Source organism: Siphateles boraxobius, unplaced genomic scaffold (genome assembly GCF_051911475.1).
Source record: "Siphateles boraxobius isolate OS27281-9 unplaced genomic scaffold, OSU_SipBor_1 65, whole genome shotgun sequence".
NCBI classification, from domain to species: Eukaryota; Metazoa; Chordata; class Actinopteri; order Cypriniformes; family Leuciscidae; genus Siphateles; species Siphateles boraxobius.
This window is the reverse complement of record NW_027509192.1, coordinates 6,965,322-6,991,842: the sequence shown is the minus strand read 5'-3', so window position 1 is coordinate 6,991,842 and position 26,521 is coordinate 6,965,322. Positions and strand designations below refer to the sequence as shown.

At 37.4% G+C, this 26,521-nt stretch overlaps 1 protein-coding gene across 6 annotated transcripts in view; it reads right to left on the bottom strand.

The window, feature by feature from the left end:
• shank2b (SH3 and multiple ankyrin repeat domains 2b) overlaps positions 1-26,521 on the bottom strand; it is a 127,519-nt gene that overhangs the window by 17,691 nt on the left and 83,307 nt on the right. For 5 of the 6 annotated variants that reach the window (XM_077210522.1, XM_077210523.1, XM_077210524.1 and 2 more), the window contains 3 exons: positions 19,495-19,576; positions 15,411-15,493; positions 13,010-13,134 (listed from right to left, as the gene is read on the bottom strand). In XM_077210522.1, the coding sequence (XP_077066637.1) occupies positions 13,010-13,134; positions 15,411-15,493; positions 19,495-19,576 (290 nt within the window). Of the gene's footprint in view, positions 1-13,009; positions 13,135-15,410; positions 15,757-19,494; positions 19,577-26,521 lie in introns of those variants that run through there. The other variant, XM_077210526.1, reaches the window with a different exon arrangement.

Here is a 26,521-nt window from a genome sequence, read left to right as displayed (position 1 = left end):
GCTGCAAAACTCTAAAAAGGAACCTATAGCATCATATGAATTGTTTTTAGTTTTTTTTTGACAGTCTATAAATTATCATTGCAGGTATACTGGTTTGGTACAGCATGAAGGAATTACATGAATTTATTCACCCTGATGCAGAGGTAGAAATTTTGAAGATTGTCCACCTGAGCAGGAATTAGCTATAGAAGGCTTAACTACCTTAAAAAAAAAGCCACTAAAGCAATAACATGTAATATTTTTAAATTACAGATGCATATACTGTATAATGATATATATTATTTCAACTTTTATGTTATGAAGTAATTTTTCCTGCAGTTCACATCAATGTCAGGGGAGAATGTGTAAACTGACCAATCAAAATGGATATGCAAATAGAGTAACATCTTTGTACAAAAAAACTTAACATAAAAAAACACATTAGGATAAGAAAGGTCATTAGCCAGTAACCTTTCAGATCCATTTGGTTCAATATCTATTTAGTGCATTATAAAGCCTGCTTGAGGTTAACGCAAAAGGTGGAGGGAGATAAAACATATATAAATAAACTGGAAAATTAATTCATAACAGATGGATAGACACTTTCTAGAAATTTTCTAATTACTGAAGGAACTCCTTGCCATAAATAATTTGCCATAATAAAGGAGCAGAGGAATAGTACACATTCATTTACAATTGTTTATATTGTCTTAGATCTATAGATAAATATATAGAAAAATAACAGCATATGTTTCATGAGGTTGAGTAAATAATGATAGAATATTTATTTTCTGGTGAACTATTCCTTTAAGAGTTAAACATGATGACCCGAGTCTCTGTGTCACGAAACTGAAATCAGGTTAAAGACAGCTTAGGATGCAAAAACTGGAATTTGGGAGGTGCACTTTTTATATATACACATCTCAACACACAAAATGGCAATTTGCAATTATAAAATTTTCATTGATTATAACAGTTTGTGATTTAATGGTGCAATAACAGGCATAAAAAAACAACACGCGCACACACAGATCTTGACTGATGGATGTGTGTGACATGTGGTGAGCATCCCACACTTGATTAAAATCTGATGAAATTAGCAGGCGGTTATCCTCTGCACAGAGTCAGCACACAGGAAATAAACCATAAAACGATAAGCCTTCCATTTGGCTAATCAGATCAGTTGTGCTCAGGGTCGTTCTGGTCACAGTCTCAAAACACACGTAAAAAAAAAAAAAAAAAAATGAACTCGTAAACCAAATGAATTTCATTGCTTCTCTGCAGTCCCCAGATGCACTACACAATTTATGCTTGCTGTTCTATTCAAGGATCAAGTGTGTGTGTGTGTGTGTGTGTGTGTGTGTGTGTGTGTGTGTGTGTGTGTGTGTGTGTGTGTGTGTGTGTGTGTGTGTTCACGTGCTGTTCATCCAACTTGAGAGTGTGTGTCTGTGTGACAGGAATCTACAGGGACCTCCATATTTCATGAAGGATGATTTTGTGTCACATCTGGTCACTTCCAGAAGAATAAAGATGTGTACTGCACTACACACACACACACTCTTTTTACACATGCACTTACTGACACAAAGGAGACGTGCACACACACACACACAGACACACACACACACACACACACACACACACACACACACACACACACACACACACACACACACACACACACACACACACACACACACACACACACACACACACACACACACACTTGCTCACTAAGCCATTATGTAACAGTCTATCCATGTTCACCCTTGTGGTTACATAATGCCACTCCGTGAACTAGGAGACCCCCTCCAGGTATCTCCACATAGACAGAAACACTAACTAGTAGTAACAGAACAGTGTGGATGCATGGACAAGGGAAGGCTCTTACTATTTTATTTAGACCATAAAAAACAGGAACCAATCATCTACAGACCAGCAAAAACCATCTGAACTAATGTTATATATAATACAAGAAGACTGGAAAACATTATTTATGAGGGTTTTTGAAGCAGGTTTTGAAAAGGATGCAATTTGGAGGTGTTGGCCCACAGGGACCTGGGTTTAAGCCTGGCATGTCTCATGTCCCAATCCAATACCTTCTATCTTACCCAGACTTTCCTGTCTGGTGAATTAAAAGCCCCAAAATAAAAAAGGAGATGCAAACATCCAGCTCTGGCAAACTGCCGTCACATATCTAAAATCGAATCTTAATAATCTAGAAACATCAGCAAATTTGGGACAGCTTGTGTATTGTGTATTACGAATGAAAATTTTAATTTACATTTTAAACTAATTTATATTTATAATATATGATAAATGTAATATATAGGGCCTAAAACTAACTTTTTGCCACACCTGCCAATGGCCGATGACGATTTTTTTACCAGCCATTAAACTACTTTTGCAAAAACAGCCAGTTATGACACCAAAATTTTAGATACCAGTGAAAATTTACAATTCTCAATTCCAATTTCAATAAAACTACTAGCATAACTAATATAAATTTAAAACATAATTAAATACAAGTAACAGTATTTTTCAGGTAGAGACATTGAATAAAGTAATAAAATGTTAAATAACACTGGATAGTCTTCACTTTATAAATTAAGCATAGCTTAATCTTTATTGAAGTTTCAAAGCTATTCAATCAAGAGCAGTGAGTGAATTCTTTCTGTCCTTTTTTGTTTGATTAACATTAAAAACACCAACAACAGCAGAAATATTAGCCTGCTGTCACTTTAAGACCAAATGCATGAATCCAATATGCACATACTGTACACGACTGTTTACGTTACTCAAGCAAAAACCGACTGTGTTTACTAGAATGTCCGTTCAAGCTCAAGAAAACGTGAAACAAAGCTCATTTCATACGCGTGCTGTCTGAGGGATGTGGCATTCTGGGTGCAGCTTTGGATGTGTGTGCACACAAAACTTCCCACACAGTGCGCAAGTTGAACATTTAAATTCGCAAGGCTTAAACTTTCATGACGATGCAAAAACGTCAATCTTGAGCTTCTTTCACGTTTGTTCTCATTCATGTTCTCAATACATTGCATAAAGAATTCATAAAAATTTTACCGGCCAACTAGCGATTGACAGTTTCATATTCTCGCCAACATCCATTTGTACTCACATTTGGTGATTGGCGAGTGTTAATTTTAGGCCCAGGTAATAAATATTTTTAAAAAGATCAGATATCCAATATATTTAATACAGGGACATCATAAAATTGGAAAACGTTTGTCTTATATTATGACTAGATAAGTTAATTTTATATATATTATCTTATATTTTATATATATATATATATATATATATATATATATATATATATACACTGAACAAAATTATTAATGCAACACTTTTGTTTTTGCCCCTGTTTTTCACGAGCTGAACTCAGATCTAAGACTTTTTCTATGTACACAAAAGGCCTATTTCTCTCAAATATTGTTCACAAATCTGTCTAAATCTGTGTTGGTTAGCACTTCTACTTTGCCGAGATAATGTATCCACCTCACAGGTGTGGCATATCAAGATGCTGATTAGATAGCAGGATTATCGTACAGGTGTGCCTTAGGCCGAAAACCAGTCAGTATCTCGTGTGACCACCATTTGCCTCACGCAGTGCAACACATCTCCTTCGCATAGAGTTGATCAGGTTGTTGATTGTGGCCTGTGGAATGTTGGTCCACTCCTCTTCAATGCCTGTGCGAAGTTGCTGGATATTGGCAGGACCTGGAACACACTGTTGTATACGCCGATCCAGAGCATCCCAAACATGCTCAATCGGTGACATGTCCGGTGATTATGCTGGCCATAAAAGAACTGGGATGTTTTCAGCTTCCGGGAATTGTGTACAGATCCTTGCAACATGGGGCCGTGCATTATCATGCTGCGACATGAGGTAATGGTCGATGAATGGCACAACCTCTGCATCTCGTCACGGTATTTCTGGGCATTCAAAATGCCATCAATAAAATCTACCTGTGTTTGTTGTCCATAACATACGCCTGCCCATACCATAACCCCACCGCCACCATGGGCCACTCGATCCACAACGTTGAAATCAGCGAACCGCTCACCCACACAACGCCATGCACGCTGTCTGCCATCTGCCCTGTACAGTGAAAACCGGGATTCATCCGTAAAGAGAACACCTCTCCAAATATGCTTCAATCAAAATCAGGCATTAGATATGTTCAGTTGAAAAATATGCATAACCATTTAATACTTTTGTAAGATGGCATAAACATAGAATATATAAATAAATGTAAAAAATATAGGCCTACTGTTCGGATTGGAGAAAAAAATAAGCCCTTACATTATGTGCTTCCAAAATCAGCCTAACCAGTCCAATGCTGATGATAATTAAAAAAAGAAATGGAAAAAAAAATCACACATCCTTAATAAAACATCATACAACTCAACAAATCCACACGGCTCCCATCTCTTAATCCCCACGTCAAATCCACTATCATTACTAAACATGACCCAGCGCCAACATCACACTCTCTAATACAAACTAGAGCGATTGCAATCTCTGCATCTCTGGCCTGATTTAGAGATTTACAGAAGATTGTCAGAGGGCAATCATCCAGCCCAGATGAAACTCCATGCCGTCAAATGAAATCTCCCTCTTCTTGGTACTTTCCAGAAAAGAGGGCGCTCTTTTGTCTTGAGTGGGGATAATTACGAAGAGTACAGGGGATCTGTATGGGATCTGAAACACACACGCACTAAAGCCTCATCCATTTTCCTGTCTGCATTGCTCTACGATAGCAGCACAGCTATCGGCTTGGCCTGGCCTGCACTTAAAGAAAGGTTACATGATAAGACCTCTGTGGTCAAGTCCTCTATTGAGGAGATTAAACACAAGATAGTGTGAAAGACTCACTGAGAGTTTATAGAATTTCCATTAAAGATATAGAGGCCGCCTAAACAGCACTCGGAATAATAAAAAATAAAAATAAAAATGCTGTAAATAACATTTCTGGATGCCAGCTATGTCCTGACACAAATAGAGAGAGTTTAATGGAACTTTACAACTTGTATTAAATTGCGATTGTATTACCATGACACTTCTGAATACAAGTTTGTCAAATATTTTCAGGGCTAGAAAGTATTTGATCTGACAATAATTAAAAATTTGTCAAAATTTGGTTTAATGTCAATTTTCTTATCGCTACGACTGCCTGCAATTATTATTATTTTTTAAATCCTTGTCCCCTTATCCACACAGGAAGTAGATGGATGCCTGATGCATTTACGCATTGTAACATCCATAGTAGAGGGCTGCATTGGGATTGAGTCCCGCCGGGTCCCGCGGGACCCAACGCAAATCTCGCGGGAGCGGGCGTTTTGAACTTTGCTGCGGGCGGGAATGGGCGGCTAAAAAAAAACCCTGCGGGATCGGGAGGTAGCCTAGTGGAGAATGAGATGTCAATAAATGATTTGGAAAAGAACCTCAAACGAGGTATTTACAGCACAAAACGTAAGCAAGGCAAGTCTGACATTTGGAGAAGTTTCTCAATTGTTTGTGTCAAAGATGGAAAGGAACTGGACTTTGTTCATTGTGACAAATGTACATAAGATGTATATATTGACATTGACAATTGATGTATTATCACCGATTCCGACTTGTCAATTACAGCGATGTTTTTGAATGTTTTGTATACTGTATTTTCTTGTGGTAGGCTATATTTGTTTCCCTCTCGGGGTGTTGTTTTGCATTGCGGTATCATATTTGCTGGTATAGGTCCACAACAGTGCATTTTACCTGTCCTTTTCATTATTTAAATTATTGTAGAAAGATGTAGACAGTGGTACGCCTGCATTAACTTCACTGTTGTTGAGATTTTCCCAGAAAACGACGGCTCATTCATTTAAGAAAGAAGTTGAAGAGGGACCCTCAAAAGATCTATGTATTTATTTATATCTATTTATCTAAATGTATTAGAAGATGTAGAAGAATAGCTAGAAAAACAGCAAAAAAAAAATAAAAAAATAAATACATTTAAATAAAAAAATCAATTAAATAAAAATACATTTAGATAAATACATTTAAATAAATACAAATACATGATTGTATTTGATCCTAAGATACGACTATTTTTTAATGATCAGTGCGTCAGATGCAGGCCAGGGAAACGAAACAAACAACCCCATGAAGCTCTTTAATAATAGCAATACATTTACGTGTTTTTTCCTGCGGGACGGGAGAAGACACAAAATCAATGCATCTCTATTATTGTGCGGGAATAAATTCTAACCAGTTTTGCGGGTGCGGGCGGGAGTGGACATACATATTGCGGGAGCGGGCGGGAGTGTAACACATACGTTGCGGGAGCGGGCGATAATGGTCAGAAATTCGGGGGGTGCGGGATGAAGAAAACAGTCCCGCGCAGGTCTCTTATCCATAGTGCAAGCCTTACAAAAATATGCCAGTTTTACCGTAAAAAAAACATATTTTGTGGACACCATACCACAGTATTTCTTGAATCAAATAGTACAAATTGTACTTGGGTGGATCCATTAACTTATTTTTTAATAATGTCACGATATAAGGTTTATATGAATGTATAAATTTGACCATAAAGGCATACTTAGCCTTATTTGCTAGTTTATGTACTATTAATAAACAACAAAATAATGTTAAAAGTACAAATAGTCCATGCATGTTATATATCAATTAATATGAGATTAGAATAGCTGCATTTATAATAATTATACAAGAGTTATATATTTGTTGTTTAAAATGGTTTAAGATGAAGCATGACACACAGCAGGACCAGTGGCGTAGTGGACGGGCACACAGGACATAGCTATCAGCTATCGGCCTTATCAAGATGATTTAGGATTTCCAATTAATGTGTTAAATTATTACTAGCCTACTACATTTATCATTAAATTAATATTACAATTAATCACCCTAAAACCGACGTGTTGCGAGGAAAATAAAATAGCTTACTCTTTTCGAAAACAACTTGTTTAACATGAAATACTTCTCTTTTTATTTTTTCACTACTCATAGGGTCACAAGAGAAATATTAAGAAAATAAATGAAGACAATTATATACCGTTATCAGCACGCTGACATAGATTCAGCTCTACTCGTCTCTGAGAGAATGCACCGTTAATGCAGCGACAGATTTTTACTTTCACTTTCTGTGGTGAATAATTGACTGGAGTTTGAGACTTCTTCACAGCCATAACTCTAGAGTAAAGTTTGCATGCGTCATTTCCCGGGATAAAATCAAGTCAATTATAAAATAAATGAGTAAATGAACAAGAACGCTAAATCCCCCCACAACCCACCGAGGGGGGCCTCGGACTTGTGGTTCGTGGGGGGATTTACGCTACGCCACTGGGGAGGACATGCCAACTTCCTAAAAGTAGTCATCTACTTGCATACACTAGCATACACAGTAAGTTTCTTGATCAAAATTACAGTAATACTGTGAATGAAATATTACAATTTAAAATAATTGCTTTCTATTTTAATATAATTTTAAATATAATTTATTCCTGTGATCAAAGCTGAATTTTCAGCATCATTATTCCAGTGTATTACTTTAGTGTCACATGACCCTACAGACATCATTCTAATATGCTGCTTTGCTGCTCAAGTAACATTTCTTTTATTATTCATTTTGAAAACAGATGTGCTGCTTAATATTTGTGTGGAAAACGTGATACATTTTTTAAAGGATTTTTTTGATGAAATCATTCAAAAGAAAAAAGTATCATGATTTTACTATTAAATACCATAATTGAAACTGACACAATGTGTAAGCGACAGCTGCATTGTCTTCAGAAATCAGTCCTGTGAGCATCAACATCGTCAAAAAATCATCTCACAGCTTAGGAATTCCTAAAACAGGCTTGAAGAGACGGAATGACGAAAGCCAGCCTCTCAGGAGGAAACCGTCATATAGCATATTGCAGTTAAATACATGCCTAAACAACCATGAAAGCTAATTTCAAGCATGTAGAGTCATTTGCCGCTGAAATCCAAGCACTCAGGTATTGGAATCCATCATGGAGGTGCATTTTTGTATCAATACAAACAGGAAAAGAAATGTTTACATGCGGCCCAGTGCTGCACTCCAATGACAAAAAAAAAAAAACCTCAAACCTCGCTTTCATCACTGTGCTCAGACACAATGCTGGTGTCGTTGCTAGGCGACCGTTGCTCTGTGTTACAACATGAGACCAGGATCATCACACACACACATGATGAAGGTCAGTAACATTACTAGATTCCGTTATTTTTGGAAATATTAAAAATAGGAAGATCTATTCCAAGATGAAAAACATAACATGTCGCTTAAAAATGGAAATCGTGCAACGTTGCGGCAGCTAACTTTTTCATTTAGTGTCACAGAGCAAACACAATGTACTTCGCTATACTTGGTGAGGAGCAGGTTTTGGTGACAGGTTGTACGGTTATCAGGCCATGAGGACGCTTGCAGGCATCTCCTACAGTCCACAGACTTCCTCCCTGCTGGTTCTCTCTGTGCACACAGAACATTCTGGAGAGAGAGCATTACTGCCGAGGAGAGATGTCCAACCATCAACAAACACATCAACCGGCCATCACATTCAACGCTAGCAATTTTTTGAGATACATAACCACAATTACATATTTTCATGACATTCTTTTTACCCCGTCAGCATGACAGTGCGAAATATTCACAAGGACCAGAAATACTTCAGTGCTGCTGCTTGTTTAAAACACTAAAATAGTTTTAAAGCAGGAGACGCATTTTGTGTTAGATTAGGCGTTATGTAAATCCAATTACGGCTGGGCGATATATAAAAAAATGTGATATCTCGATATTGTCAAAAATTTTACGATACTAAAATTATATCTCGATATGTTTGCATTTGCTTTTAAATAAAAAAAAAAAACATGATTTTCTTTTGCTCCCATTAAAAAACAACAAAAACAATTTAGATAGAACAGCTATTGTTACCAAGGAAATACAAAATGTTAAGTGCAAATTTAAGTAGTAAAAAAAAATTCTAGACCAAATGATCACTTGCTGCTTTTTTTTAAATGAACACATGTAACTGTAACTGAAGTAGTGCAAAACAAGTACAGAGAGTGAAGATCTCCCCGGTGTGTCCATCAATGGTAGACTGATGAATTGTAGACTGATGTAGGGTTCGCAAGTTCGGCTCATCCATAGATCGGAAGTTTTCGCGAAGTGCGTTTTCCGAGAAAGCTTCGGTGACAGCTGTTCGCGAACTTTAAAATACAATTTCAGGAGCATCCTGGGCAAAGTATTTACGCAAGGAAAATTGTATCAGGGGTCGATTGTCTTTCTTCCCACTTTTTACTATTTCTCGCATATGGCACACCGCAAGAGAATGAATCGACCAGCTTTATTTGTTTAGGGACGACAGGCCTACCAAATTTTTCATCAGATGAAGAGGCCGAGGCTAGTGATGATGGCTAGCGGAGTTTCATGCATTGCTCATACTGCACAGGATGCTGCTTGAGGTGATGAAAGAGATTAGTGGTGCTACCACCATTTGTAGCAATTATCTTCTTGCACACCTTGCATTTCCATGTGTGTCTCTTCCCGTGTCTCTTTCCACACCCTTGTTGTTTGTTGTCTCCATTTTGCTAATGTGTAAAAAAAAAAAAAGTCACGTCACAAGACGAAAAGGGGACATAATATTGGATGTTCGGCGTGTTCTTTGGGAAAGTATGCTTGAATTTGAAATATTCGATATTCACCATATTTTAAAATTTTACGCCGTCGTCAAAATTATTGCCATATTATCGCTAATATTCGATATATCGCCCAGCCCAAAATGCAATGCATGTGCAAATCGTATCAACAAACATTCTACGTCCATGAAATAGCCTGTTTGAGCTGATATAATTATTAAAAACATGCCATTACACGCCACATACATGATATTCCAGCAGCTTGCACTCCTTTTTTTATAGAAGTTGGTGAACCCTGCAAATGCATTATGGGTCAGTAAACATCGATTATTTTATGGAATTGATAACTCATGCCCTGGTAATACAGTATTCGATCTTATATACAGAAAAAAGAAGAGGGGTAAGATGCACAAATGCGATCAGATGAGAGTGAAGAGAGAGAGAGAGATACTCATGCCCACACACCGAGGGCAAGTGGGTGTAGATGTATTTTCAGTAAATCCATTCTATTTTGTAGCTTCCTGGTTGATCACTAGCTCTCTTCATAAGCTTCAGTTTTCTTACAGAGTTTCTTTTAGGAAATAAGATTAATTCATTGACTCTCTGAAGCTTCGGGAAATGTAGGAGTATTCAGTGTTGGGCATGTTACTTAAAAAAAGTAATTAGTTATAGTTACTATTTACTTCTCACAAATAGTAACTGAGTTAGTAACTGAGTTACATCCTTATAAAAGTAACTAATTACCAGAGAAAGTAACTATTGCGTTACTTTTTAAAAAAAAATTCAAATAGGGCTAAGTCAAATAACTTGGATGCTCCCAGTATTAAATATGTTAAATTAATGAAATGGATTTCATCCTTTCGTCATAACCTTGAAGTAAAACGAGGTTGATTTCTCTGGAAGAGCTTTGCCTTGCTTACTATATAAGGCTTGATTATCCCAGGGCCCTGACACATCCGCACACCAAAGTGTGAGAGAGCAAAAAGGCAGCGTCTTAACCTGATGTAGGCAGTGAAGCTTGCTTGGCTCCTGAGGGACTGACGGTCAATATCATCGACTGGACGATTAAAACGTGTTTATTGTTTCCGCTGTATTCGGGGGGAAGAGACGATGAATGAATGTATATAAACAAACACTTGCTCTCGAGATGTTATTCTAACCTTTGCGTATTTGTACATACACAAATACATTGTTTTGTGATACAGAAACTGTCATTAGTTCAACATAGTGATAACGCACGTTAAACTTCCTGCAAAATGACATCATTAAAATCCAGCTCCCATTGGTCTATCATAGAAACATTCTGTCTTAGATACTTTAAGACTTGGATTACCGTAACAAACTAATAATTCATGAAATCTTTGCCGCTCATGAGAGCCAATCATATTCTTCCTTTCTCTGCCCTTCCATGCGGTGCTGAGATCTTGGATCTGTTCTCTGTGCTTAAACACAAACTGAGTGTTCACTTGAATTGTGCATGCAAATGAACTTATTTCGCTGATGTAGAAAAAAGGACGATATTCCCAATGCTTTTCATGTCTCGTGGTCAGTCTTTGCTGAAGTGTCAGTTCAGCCAGAACGGAGGAGGCAAGACAGGTGTTTCACAGAAAAACTTCTATCATCGTTACATATTTATAATGGGATGGACTGGATGGTCGACTAGTCATCCATATATATTTTTTTATTCAGCAAGGATGCATTAAATAGATCAAAGTTGACAGTAAATACATTTATAATGTTACAAATAATGTTGTTCTATTAATCAAAGAACACTGAAAAAAACATGGTATCATGGTTTCCACAAAAAGTATTAAGCAGGACAACTGTTTTCAACATTGATAATAAAATAAATGTTTCTTGAACAGCAAATCATTAAATTAGAATGATTTATGAAGGATCATGTGACACTGAAGACTGGAATATTGGCCTGTTCATGCCAAAAAAGATAACTATAAACATGACTATATCATTCTGTTTATTATAAGCATGAGATGCAGTTCAGTGGTCTGCTGCTTTAAATTCTTGAGCTCTTTAAAGCAGGATGGATTCTGATTGGCTGCCAATGTTTTTATCAATCATAAGCAATTCTGAAAGTGATTCCAAGTAGGGGTGGGCGATATGACCAAAATTGTATATCACCATATGAGTAATGTTATTTCACGATAACGATATATACAAAGAAATAGTTATTTTTGTTTTAAATAAAGTTTTTATATCACAATCTGATACCATTGAAATAAATAAAAGAAATCCCCCCCAAGTGAAAAAAAATATTTAAACTAATAATATTTCACAATATTACTGTTTTTATGGTATTTAGCCTCGTCAAGCATAAAAAACTTTTTTTAAACCATCAAAGCAGCACTTTTTCAACAAATTCATTGCCTTCAACATCACATAAAGAAAATTGTTAAGAAGTATTTGTGCAATATCAGTCTCTCAAAGGATTGCATACACCTCAAGACATTTTATCAAGGTATTTCTGATCACAAGAACATGTTCTGAGAATAAACCCAACCTGATTAAGGTATAGGCTAGCGCTTACTTATGACCACCATCGACAAGTCGTTTTTAAAATATGTACTTTATAGAGCCATACCAATAAGATAATATCACTTCACTAACCAAAACAAAATGTAATCTAGTAATAACCACAGGGTGGTTAAGAACTGAAATGGTCCATTTGAGCCCTCATCATGATACTTCATAGCTGTTTTAGCTGCTTTTTGACTTGGCAGGTTATAAATCCAGAGTACCTCAGAGGCATTAAAAATTTACAACATCCAATAAATGCAAGATCACTCTCAGACAACTATCAAATTCAAAGCCCAACTTCTAAAAATGATGGGTGATTACCGCCCTGACATTTTCAACTTTCGAATGAATTCAGAGTGTCAACCTTACAGCCTCATTCATTAAAATAAGAATGAAAAAAAGATAAGCAAGATTGCCTATGCAAAGGTTAGCCTTTTAAATCTAACCCAGACCAAAGAGCTCTGGAGACATCAGGTAACTGAGTTTCTGCACAGGACAGACCTCTATGCGTTCACAGCTTTTTCCAGGAGTGCTCATCTCCTGCATCTCTAAGCTCCTCTGTCTCATTAAAGATGTAACCATGACCTTTCCTCATATTCACAAGCCCAGACTGTGCATAAACATTATCCTGTTTGCACTAACGTGTGAATGATTCAGCAGCAAGCTCAAGATGAAGTCCCCTGCATGGGTTGGACATCACTCATTCCAGCTCATCAGGGACCTTCCCGTCCCTTCAGCAAGCAATGGCTTTCGCATCATTCCAAAAAAAACAACAACAACTGTAAGCTTATGGAAACCCAATCATTTTCTTACCTCGATGAGGAAGTCGCCAGTCCTCAGGCCAGCTTTCCAGGCCACCCCTCCCTCATCCACTGACTCCAGATACTGCAAAGCAGGGAACGCCGGGGTTGGAGTAAACTCCTCGATGGGGGTATCCGCTAAAAGTCCAGGCCAAGCCAGATGAGACAGAACCAAAGGAAAGTCATTGTAAAGATCAAAAGACATTGTGGTAGTTTACTGGACCCAGATTAAACCTAATATTGGACTACATTACATTTAAATAAAGATAAAACATCTTATAAATATATAAAGTTAGGACTAGGGTTTAATTTATTTGAGATGTTTCATCATATATATATATATATATATATATATATATATATATAGAGAGAGAGAGAGAGAGAGAGAGAGAGAGAGAGAGAGAGAGAGAGAGAGAGAGAGAGAGAGAGAGTGTGATTTATTAATAGTCCATGATTAAGCTTGATATTACTCAAAAACATGCTGAAAATTTTTACATAGAAAGATGTGAAAAGTTTAATTCCTATGAAAATGAGTATCTGGTAGCCCTATGGATAATGAGTGTGGCTAAAAAAGAGCATCTGGTCTGATGATACATGATGCAAGCTGCAATGCATCCATCCAACCAAATCAAAAATGAATGCAGGAGTTGGGACGTTTATATAACCAGAGAAAACGCATGCATGGATGTCACCGCTGACAGTGTGGGGAGAAGCACTGTGCCCGGTTGCATAAAGCACCTTAAGTGTAATTTTCCCTTAAGTTCGCCCTTATGTTTCCCTTAAACCTAAGGGTGTTGCAGAAAAAAAACCTTAAGTGTTACTTAAGGGTTTCTTTAAGTGAAGCGTCATAAACACTTAGAATTTCCCTTAAATGCTGTTTTTTCACTTAAGTAATCCCTTAAAAAGCGTTAAGTGTTGCATAAAACCCCTTAACGGTCATTTCCCTAAGTATAACTTAAGGTTTGGAAATCGTAACCTTAAGAGTAACGAGGACAAAAATAAGACGACATGGCTGAATTTATGTGATTTTCGTCTGTCAGCAGAGTGGTTCACCGGGTTGCGGGGGCTCTTTCCCGTCATTTAAACGCAACGGTCAAGCTGTTGGTCAGTTTTGTAATCGTTAGGTCTTAACACTGTACAGCAATAAAGCGAACTCTTCACCACGGTGCGGTGCATACAGTCTTAAAAGCGTAGTCTTTCTTAATCTTACCTGTTTTGTTGGCTTCTTTCTTATAAGCGCTCAGCTCTTTTTTTGCGACCAAAGAGATGTTTTCATATTTTTTAAGGACTTCCTGAACCGTCCTCTTCGCGTCAATATTCATTGCATTGATTTTTTCCGTTATTATTTCTTCCCACTGTTTTTTTCTGCAGTTACATTGGGATTTAGTTTGCTTTCCAAACTTGTTTTTCTTTTATCGTTTATCCATTCCGATATCCTAGCCTACTTTATTTGATGAAACTGCGAAATTGCTAGTGTTAGTGTTTTGCGTATCTAACGTTATGGCAACAACAGACGTTTATAACGTCAATCCAGGATGGCTGTCGTGAAACACTTAAATGTTTCCCTTACCTAAGAGAACTGTTTAAGAGATTATATGCAACACCCTTAAGTTATTCTCTTAGCTAAGAAGGGAAATCGCCCCTTAAGTATCATACGTAAGGGAAAAACTTAAGGTGCTTTATGCAACCGGGCACTGGTCTGGAGCCTGACAGAACGAGTGGCATCACATGAGCTGATGCGGAAAAAAGCCACAGTGCACCACTCGCAACTTCAAGGGATCTGTAGTGCACTAGATCTGTAGAAACTAAAAGCATTGCAGGTGTGGATGGGGGTGGGGGCACTTTTAGTGTAAATGAATTCTTGCACAAGTAGTTAATACACTGATAGATAAAGATTTGTCAGAGTTACATACATTTTTATGAAGGATTTGCAAGTGAATTAAATACTTTCACCACAAAGCTGGAGTGTCAGGAAGCCCTGGAGACAAAGTGCCAGGAGAGTCCTAAAGCAGTCCAACACAATAAGCCAAGCACATGGAGCAAGGAGTGGGTGGGGGGGGGTCTGTGTTTACACTTCACAGATTTGACAAGCCCACTTAAATTCATCGCAGTCAAGTGATGGACACGCTGACACCAAGAGATGCATTAATTCAGAAGTTCTTGACATGGATGCAATTCATGCAGCTCAAGCCAAGCAGACACATCAAATCAAGTGCGCGCGCGATGACGCGCATCGAAATCAACAGAAATGACGTTAAATGAGGGGGTACAAAAAAAGACAACACGCGCGAGGGATAAGAAATAGTGTGAAATGAAGGACCAACACCGTTTGATTCACGAGGGTAGAAAGCATGAAGTGATACACAGTTATGATGAGGCGGCAGAGACGACGAGGGGTCCGTCTTTTTTCCTACCTTTCGCCCCTCTCAAAACGAACCCGAATCCCTCGTTATCCTTCTTCTGCAGCACGACCGTCTTTTCGTTGATAACGCAGTCGCTGTGGAGAAAATTCCGCGCATAACGACCGTTATTACAGCCTATCATCCTCATCATCGCAACCGCCGCGCGCGCGGAGTGATGCTTCATCCTGACAGGCGTCGGCTGAGCGGAATTAATCATTTTTGCGACGAAGAGAGCGATGTGACGAGAGTTGTAACCGTTGAAAAAAGCTCACCGCCGGCTTTATCTGTCGAAGAAGGAGCTGTGACACCGGTTAAGAAAGGCAGGGCCCGGTCGCCGGCGAGATAGCGTGTCGTAAGCGCGAGACATAACCGCCAGATGAAGGATGAAAATCACCAGAGGAAAACATGAGCGGTAATCTTGGAGAAATGGGCATGAGAGAGAGAGAGAGGGAGAGGGAGAGGGAGAGAGAGGGGGGAAAGAGATAGAGAGACGGTTTACAGTGACACAGAGAAAGAGAGAGCGCGCGAAAGAGTGACGAAGAATGTATCCATGTGTGCGCGTGCACTGGCCTTAACTGAACGCACGACTAAAAATAATTGTAGCCTTATGTGCCCATTGTAGATTGGAATTGTGAAGAATTTAACGATCCTGATTTCTGGTGTTTAAATCAGAATCTTATCGCATTGAATGCCCTCAGCAGTCTGTCACCAAATTAAGATAATGCCAGAGTTCAACATCACAAATTTAAAAAATAATCAGTCAATAAAAATGTAATTGTTTCAAAAAGTGTGGTAACACTTTATTTTAAGGTGACGTAGTAACACGTTATGCATAATTACAAGAAACTAAACCAAAACCTAACCCTAACTCTAGTAAATACATGTAGTTAATTAATATTACTCAGTACTTATTTGAGTGAGTACAATGTAATTACATCAACTTAAAATAAAGTGTAACCAAAAGTGTTTACACAGACTTTTTAATGACTTTTCATAGGCTTTTTAGAGGCGTATAAATGCAATCTAAAATTTGGTCCTAACGACTAAAAATTAAACATTCATTCATTCTGATTCACGCATTTAGAACTATTCCTTTAACACAAAGCCGCAGAATCTAACATTCTGGTCAAAGACATAATTTCAAAAATCTTTTGAACGCTATATTATTTATTAATCACATTTTTGACTGAAAATTGATGTATTTGTCTGTTATAAGTGTGTGTAAGTGTTTCCTCCTGCCTTGCACCAGCAGATCAATTACTGAAGGTGTTAGAAGGCACCAGAGATATCTAGAGATAGATAAGCAGTTTGAAAATGACAGCAATGAAAAGCAAATGTTCTCTCTTCTCCCTGAAGGACAAGAGGGCTTGCCATCTTTTAGATGGAGTATTAAATCCAGTCCTGGAAATCAAGCCTGAATAGGTACAGAATCGCTCAAACTGCAACGTCACAGACATCTCTCACAAAGAGCTGGAGTCTCATTTCCATCTGGTACATGAACTTTATTCAAATCAGGCATGGGATCATGATCTGCGCCATTTCATTTGACTGAACCTTGTATCTTGACTGTGTCCATAGAATGAATTGGACCCTAAAATAATCACTAAAGGTCAGCAGCTCTAGTTTGATTAATGCGCCCATAAAGGTCTTGAAGTGTTTATAATCCCATAAAAACTTTAGCTGGCATATTAACAAAATGGGCTTAAGCTTTGATCGCAAGATTGACCGACTTGCATCACAGTCTTAAAACTATAAGATAAAGTCTCACTGAAATATTGAAGGCGCTCCGAGCTCAAAAGGTAGAGTGCTGACTCCTGAGGAATGATGCATGGTTGTCATGGAAACATAATCTGCTTTGAAGGGGACACTGTGGCGATGTCACAGAGCAACAAGGTCATTAATATCCTGGCCTGTTAGAAGAGGCTCAATAGCTTGGAAATATTATTTGCTCATAATTGTATTTATACCTGTGAGGTGATTTCATTCCAAACACCTTTTGTTGACTCCTACACAACACATTCAGACCGCTGTCCATCACGGACCAATATTTATACACCAATGTGGATTAGCTATTTAAATCGCAAATCCATTCAGTCTTATCCGCTGAAAAGTTTACACTGGAATCCATTGCAAATATATAATATCTGGTGAATAAAATCTGTGTGTCTGGAAAAGACTGACACATTTAACAGGTATCATACGTGTATCTGTGTCAAGTTCACCTAAAAGCACCTACGTCCTTCTGTACGCCTGTCACTCAAGCTCCCTGCAGCAGGAAGTAGCCTGCACTGCATTGCCATGGATTCTCTGTCTCCATGACAACCAGCTCCGAGCGAGGGGTGTGTCAGCTGGGTAGGAGTATGGTAGCCGGATGCGAGAGGATCTGTCTCTTTTTTTGTCTTTTAACACCCTGTGCCAAATGTGTAAAGTTCATAGTACAGCAAAATAAAATAATATTACACTTAAATTGCAGGGTTATTAGAGTTCAATTGCTTAAAATAATGTTTTTATTTAAAATAAAAATATGATTTGAAATCATTATTTTATTGCCTTACTGGACTCCACAGTAAACCAATGGTTTGTAGCTAAAATCAAATTGTCAAAGACAGCCAGTTTATTTCAAATGTGCAGATTCACAGCCACATATTATGACATCATAATGTCAAAAGGCAGATTTTTTTAAAATGCCATCAGAGTGTCTGCATTACGCAGCGATGACCCCAAGCTCAGCCGTTGCTTACATAACCGGCCATTTAAAGAGTTTTCACACTCTTCAAACCATTTTTCTCCTGTGAATAACAATGTGCTTGTGCGGCGCTTTGTGTTAAATGATAGTAAGGTGGCGAAGTTTGGGGAAATTATGTTTTTTGCATAATGGATGCGCAGGTAAATGGATGACTTATTTTGATTTTTGATTAATTGATTAATGATCTTTTTTTTATTATTCTTTGATAATACTTTGTAGATTAATAATCCAGAAAATGATCTGTTTTGGAGTAAATAAAATGCAAAAAAATAAATAAATATATACAAAATTGGCCAGTCTGTTTTCAAAATCCAAAATATATATATATATATATATATATATATATATATATATATATATATATATAATTTTTATATTATTTATTTTTTTGTGTCTTTTTTGGAATTTGAAAACAGACTGGCCAATTTTGAAAGGCTTAAATCTAGTAATAAAACGCTTAAAACGCAGTAAATCTAGCGTCAAACTATTAAAATTAGGCCATCATAGTCTTATCAGGCCCACACAGAGCCTGCAGATTTTTTCTGACATTTTCTGTGATTCTGGTGGAAAATCTGCAAAATGTGTTAAACATGGTAAGTATCAATCTGCTTAAAGGAATAGTTCACCAAAACATTTTAATTATCCCATAATTTAGGCATCCTCAAGCCATCCTAGGTGTATATGATTTTCCACTTTCAGCTGGAGATATATTAAATAATATATTTATTATTTTTATAAGAAAAATATCCACATTTAAAACTTTACTATACTATAATCATTGGCTTCCGGCAACGGCTGTACACGCATTCATGAGAGAGTCGAGGTCCGGTGAAAGTGTGACGTAGGCGTAGTGTAAGATTAGGTGAGAATAGATACCTCTTAAAAAAACTCTTAAAAACCACGTAACTTTATTAACCCACTGAAGTAGTATGGATTACTTTTATGATGATGGATGCACTTTTTGGAGCTTCAAAAACTCGGGCACTATTCAATGCCATTACAAAGCTGGGAAGAGCCAGGCTATTAATAAATATAACTCTAATTGTGTTCGGCTGAAAGAAGAAAGTCATATACTCCTAGGATGGCTTGAGTGAGTAAATTATGAGATCATTTTCATTTTTGGGTGAACTATTCCTTTAATTAACAAACATCTGTTTAGCAAAATCTGTATAATGTTGTGAGTGACATTCCTTTAGAATTCCACCAGTGCAAATCCCGTGTGGGCCTGATGATGACGACCACATTGCAATGTTTATTCCAATAGAGAACTCATTTAAAACCACCGTCATATATTGAACCCGACACACTTTAAACAATGGTCAGATGGATTAGAAAAATGTTTGATCATACCTTGATGCATCAAAACTGTCATAAGATCCCACAGTGTAGTGTCGGAAGAGCTTCCTTCTCTCTGAACGGTCCGCCCGGGCATCTGTGAAGACATATTCACAGAGATTTTCTTTAGATAACTCCGAGAGCCACTGAGTTCCACTGTGAAAGAGCCATAAAATTCCTTTTTTACTTATTATTTTCACACATAAACAAAAAGTTTCCACCAATATTCTAGTGTGACTGTGTTCAAGCACTAACCCACCGAACTTTGAACACTTCACAACATCATTATCACTACTTTCACACCGAATATAAAATGTGCAAAAAGAATCAAAATAAGCACCAGCATTTTTGAGAAGTACAGCAGATGTGATAAAGTGAAAATGTTCAGTGTAAAGGTTTGGTTACATAATTGCACTGAAAAAGCCGTCTAGTCACAAATTGGCCTTACTATGTGCCATATGTCACACAGACCCAGGTGCCATTTTTTAAACATTTAGTCGTTTAGCCAATGCGACGGTACCAACTGTGCTCTAGAAAATAATGAAATAAATCACAAAAGGTGCTTACCTTTTCACCTTGACATACAGATAGTCACTGAAAATAAATACCAGCATGACGTTAAAAAAAACAAAAAAACATCTAATTTATTGATCACACGCCATGAGCTCACAATGAATCCACAAATTATAACAGTGAATTCAAAATCTGCACTAAACTAACTATACCACATTACACATTTAATTGCAACCAATAAAAAGCCCTTTGGAAGACAGGGACCATTTGGCCCATAATGGAGCCAAACTAGACTAGTCCTCCGAGAGAGCTCATAGGCCAAATATTGACTGTGTTTTATGAAAGGAACCAGGATAAGAGCCAACAAAGCTAATGAAGATAATTTTTTTATGTCGCAAAGATTAAATGTCTACGCGGCATTATGGCATCATGTTTGTACGACATTAAAACAACTGTCCGCAGAGGACTCGTACAAATGGATCAAACACAAAGAGTCGATTAATATCCAAATCCAATCAAATCACCTTGACGTTAAGCACGGCCCCAAAAGTGCACTTAAAAAAGATTGTATCTAGGGAGAAAGTACAGACGTTAAAGGGGGCACAAATGATGATAATAAAGATCCTGAGCAACTGTACACACATATTCATCCATTAATGAGATTCTCAAGGAGTTTGTTCTGCAGGCTGCAGCTTCAGAAAACTGCACCATTTGTATTGTCCTCTGCGGTTCTGTTGATACACGATGATATCAGTAGTCAGGAGGCTGCGTGGGATTCAACACTTTCCCCTTCCAACCTACTCACTGGTTAGCTGTTAAAGTTACAGACGCTCAATTCTTTGTTGAGCTGAAACGTTTTGATGTTCAAACAAAAGGAGGTTTAGATTCAGCACAATTCTTCAGAGAGATCCGCTCTATCCTGTGACTGCTAATGTAAGATGTCCTTCCCATATGTCAGATTTTTCAAATATATAAAAATGCAGTTTTATGAATATTTTGGTTAATCAAAACATTTCATAAAAATGTGTCCATATAGAGAGGTTAAAATTCATATGTTCATTACCAAAGGAAAAAAAACTCACAGCATTAAAATGCAGCTTTAAATATGAATCATGGCAATTTCTGAAAAGTAAGCTTTTGGCACTCTACAACTTATATTTTGCTTTCATTTTTGCCATTTATATAAAAACGAATCAAATACTAATGAGGTCAGACTGGACGTGCTATGATGCATCCCGTGAAATTAATAAACCAAAACTGAATCATTTGAGTGTGCAAGTGAATCATCACACTCTGAGCCTTGACATTACCATTTATAGATGTGTTTTGTCAGATTGTGCATTGTGCAGTTGAGCAATACCTGATTTTACATGCATATACTGTAACTGAGCAGAGGAATTTAATACCAAAGCGATACTGACGTTATAATTATTAGGATGAATAAAATGTCCACTGTGTTAAGTGCCATCTCTTTTTCGTTCTCTTTCTCACATCTTAATGGAACACCCTGTCAGTTTCTCCTTTAGCAGCTATGTCGTCTTTCCAACAAAAAGAGTTCTGGCATGTACACACAGAGCCACACGTACTTGACATGAGTGTTGTTCCTCAGTGGACAGAGTGAGGAAAAAAAGTCTATTTGACGTGAGGGCGAGCAGCGATGACAGTTGCTACAACACCGGATTTCAAATCACCAGGGGTAACTTGCTGTGTGGCTTACTTGATAAAATTCATAAAGATAGTAAGCAAGTAAGACTTGAAGGATGCAAAACTTTCACAGCAGCGTGAAGCACACCACTGGAAAAAAGTAATAGCTGTAATATTCTGACTGTCACTCTGAAGTTTTAAAACTACAACTTGACCACAGTTTCTCACTCAGAGTCCGACGAAGAAAACAAGTTTACCTGATTTGTTGTCTTTGACAAAGCTAAAAAATGTTTGAGAACTGAATTAGGTCATAAAATTACCTTTTGGATAGTCATTTTATACAATTTGTTTGCAACAATAACTGTTCAGTGCCTCTGAAACACACACAAAGCGTCAATACAAGTCATTGGCATGCACAATTATCTTAAAACGCAACTGAAAAGACTAAAAACAAAAAGTGTTTCAGAAAAAAACTCATTTGTGCTGCAAAAACCACAAACAACTGCAACTGAAATTTGATTGACCACAGACTACGACTTATTCCTACACAACTGTCCACAATGCAAACATCAGCGCAGAGCAAAACATACAATTATTAGTCGAGCAAATCCGTAATTCATCACAAACCTCCTGAGTTTGCCACATCCTCAAATCAACATACCTCCAAAATGAACCTTCTTCCTGGATCTGCTAGTTTCGTCCATTGGTCCCCTTTAGTTCAACCCCTTTACAGTCAATCCGAGAAACACTCAATTCTCCTTGCCTGAGGGGGGAATACCACTTTTCTCAATCCCACAGGCCCTGATGCCTAACTTCCCATCTCCAAAAACTCCCGCGTCTCCTCGAATGCTCGGGTGAGAGCTGACCATCAGCACCACACACATGGAGAAGAGAATCGTGGCATTGGAAAAGATGGTATGTAAGCTCTGTTCTCAGTGCCGTGAGAGGGAGAGAGAGTGTATGAGAGAGGAAAAAAAAGATGCCACAAAATGAGAAAAAAATCTTACCAAGGCCCACTCCTTAGCAACAGGGTTTGTACAGTGTAGAGCATGTTTCCATGGAAATATATCAATCAGGAATGTGCATGAGTGTTGCTCGGAAAGGTTCAAGAGACTTCAGCAGAATACTTGTGCGGTTGCTAACCAGCCGATGCTGGATTTAACCATATCCGATTTTGAACACTGCACTAGATCGTCAACTTTCAAGGCTATCCAGCAGCGTATGGATGGGTATGTGATGCATTTTAGCTAAATGTTGGATTTTGCCTAAAAATAAGAGAGTTTTGGGCAACATTCTTTAAAAGATGTGAATAAAATAAAACAGAGAGCATCGCCATAGGAACTGAATGACTATTCCGTAAATCGATGTAAGAAATAAGCTTTTCTTGCAACTCTAAGTGAGCTCTTCACTCATAGCATGCATTGTAGTAGCCATGGATTTCAAGGCTACCAAACGCCTCCCATCACAACGGAGCATTTCTCACCTTTTCGCACTGCCATCCTGCTCCTTTTGCAACACTAGCAAACATGGATGAGGTTCAAAACGCCTCAGATGACACTTACACTAAAGATAGCAAGCATTTTCACATCAGATTACTGCTAAAATGTGTGCGAATTGATCAAATGTGTTGCAACAACTGAATTATTGGCCATAGCATGAGGAATAAAATGATACAGGCAAAAGACCCAGTTTCGCAACAGAAAAACGTATTTGGGTCAATGGTGTGACATGCATTTTTTCATCTCTTATTTTATTCAAATATATATATAAATGCAATTCACACATACAATAGCTTAAACACACCTCCTCTAAGATGAAAATGTTTTCTTTTAATGATGAGCATGTTTTTAATGTATGACCAACAAAGGCATGTGATGCAACCAATATACAGAGACAAGGGGCAAAAAATAAAAAATAAAAGTAAATGATATCATAGCAAGGACCCCTGCAGACCCTTATAACTGTTTGTAAAGGTCAACAAGTTTATTAAAATATAAGATAAGTTGGGACATTCTACAATGTCATGTTACAACCTCACAAAAACATAATATTTAAGAATTAATTATTAATGAATTGCATCTTACCTTGGACGATATATTTTAAAACTTTAACCTTTTAATAATTATAGAATTTTACTTGATGGTGACACCACATGACATTATTAGATGCATTAAATTGAAAGCTTTCTTGAAAATGGTAAAAAGCAAAAAAATGTTTTTGCACAGACTTTAAAACTAGACTTTATCGTAGACGTTCTTATTGCCATTGAACCAATTTACTCATCAACTATGCAAGAATTATTGAAACATACGTTTCATATGTTTTAATGGTGATTTGTGTCATTTTATGATGTTAAAAACAAAAACAGTTAGCCAGATGCAGAAGAACTTACAGCAGGACAACTTCAAGGCAAATGTCATGTTCCATCAGATGACGGGTGAACTTAGATCTTACAGTCTGAGAGCTGAGTCAGCCAGACTCTCTCCCCAAGTCACATGGGCCAAAGCCTCTTGGCCAATGACAGCTGTCGTTCACCATACCTCCATTCTGCTCACCACATGCTGTCGTGAACAGCTCTCCATTTGTTTCATGTAGCTGCCAATAGCTGTCTTACTGTACATGGTCATAGCCAACAATCTGGACCACAGCAGAGAATTATTATTGAGATTTTAGACTAAAGTGTGACTGTAGATTAACAACAGGATTCGGATAATTACGTTGTGTGTAATTATGTCAAGTGCGATGCAATGCAAAGCCTTTTACTGTTAGTGTTATACAGTGCATGCATAATTATTATGCAAGCCAATATTCTTCTGATTATATTTCTAGCACAGTTTACTAAGTCCAAACCACATCAATGTGATTCTTATTAAGAGGGGGTCATGTTTCAATATTTTTTACCTTAGCAAAGTCTCTGAGAACCAGACACCTTGTACTTCTGGAGACTCTTGGCTGCAGACAGTTCTGGAAAATGGTGGCACTGGAGACTTTGCGACACTGTGGTTTAATTCTTGGTCTAACACAGAATTCTTCACTTTAATATTTGAAAACTTTTGCAGTTAATATCTTTTCTTCTCTACCTGAGCATTTATTGTCCAATGATCATGCCTCCATTGAGAAATTTCTATAGAATTGCAGTCTTATATATATAGTATAGTATTATATATCACTTATAAATGATTATGTACAAAATTAATAGTAGTTATTAAAGACTCCTTGTGGTGAAAATCAAGTTTTAATGTTGTTTATATGTCTGTTTTTTTAAAAAATATGCTTTAAGACAAACCATGTACAAATTCATAAGTCAACACCATGGCTGAGTATTTCTCCTTAAAAATGCAGTGAATCAAAGACAGTCTCAAAAACATTTAAAACCGCTGGTGTTTCTGACGTCACAAACTTGTAGCCAATCAGGTCAAAGTGTGATCATCAACGAGTGGTTCTCTGAGCTGGTGTGAGTGAGTGGAGGCTGGGATAATTTACATATTCATATAACCACGTATACTAAATGAGAAAAGGGTGTAGAGACATTCAAGCTATTTTAAGGCAAGAAGAAACGTTTAAATGTGTAATTTTTCTGATCAAAGATGAGTTTTAAGTGATAAAATTATTGACTACAGGGGGACTTTAAGACTGATGTGGTTTGGAATTGGTAATACGCAAGAAAAAAAAATATGATCAGACTTGCATAATAATTATGCGTGCACTGTAAAGGTTCGGATGGGTTTCAATGAAGAAAACATCTAAACGCCTCTATGACACTTGCACCACACACACATACAGGGCTGAAAAACGCACAGTAGCTGCACTGATGTGGAAGGCATTCATTTGGCCCAAAATAACAACTCTCAACAGAATGTTGCCCCTGGCCCCTTCTGCCAATTTGCACAGTGAATGTTGAGTGCGCACACCACAGCTACACAACAGCCAATGATTGTACTCACAACAAAAAATATCATCTTAATTTATCAAACATTTGGACTAGAGTAGTGCTATGATTGCTGTGAATAGCATTTCTGCGCTCTGTCCAATTTAGATATAATGCACAATTTTTAGGTGCTCATTCACAGCTATGGTTGACGGATGAACTTGAGCATTTGATCTGAGAGGTGGACACGCTTTGTGGCCTAGTTGCAAATGAACACTAACTGAATTAACAGCCTGCTATCGCCGCAAGGCTTCTCACATATTCTGTGGGTTATCAGAGCACTGGAGAAGAATAGAGTAAAAAAAGACAATAAGAGGAAGGGGAAAGTTGTTTTCCCCTCACTGTGTAATATGTGGAGAAACAAACAATCATGTAATCTGAAGCTTACACTTTATTTGTGATAGTTCACCCAAAATGAAGATTCTATCATCATTTACTCACCTTCATGTTGTTCTAAATGCATATGAATTTCTTTTTTCAGTAGAACACAAAATAAGTAGTTTAGCAGAATGTTCATTCTGCTTCTTTTCATACAATGAAAGTAAATGGTGATGAGGGGCTGTCAAGCTCCAAAAATTAGAAAAAGACAGTAAAAGTATCATAAAGTAGTCCATTTGATTTATGTGAAGCCAAATCGAAGCCATAAGAATTTCTGAAAAGACCAAAAATTGAATCAATCACAGATTATTAACCTCTATTTCAGCTCTGAGGTATTGAAATATATGCTGTGCGAAAACACTTCATGCAAAGTTTGACGTCACTGATGCCACCATTGGTTCTCTCATTTCTTTTGTATACGAAAATATTGTACTGCTTTAGGAGATCTTGAATATAGTGCACAAGCGGTATGGACTACTTTCGTTGTATGAAACAGAGCAGTGTAAACTGTTTGTTGAACAGTGTGATTCGGTTTTCCACTAAAGAAAGAAAGTCGCATGGGTTATGAAAAGTGTTGTT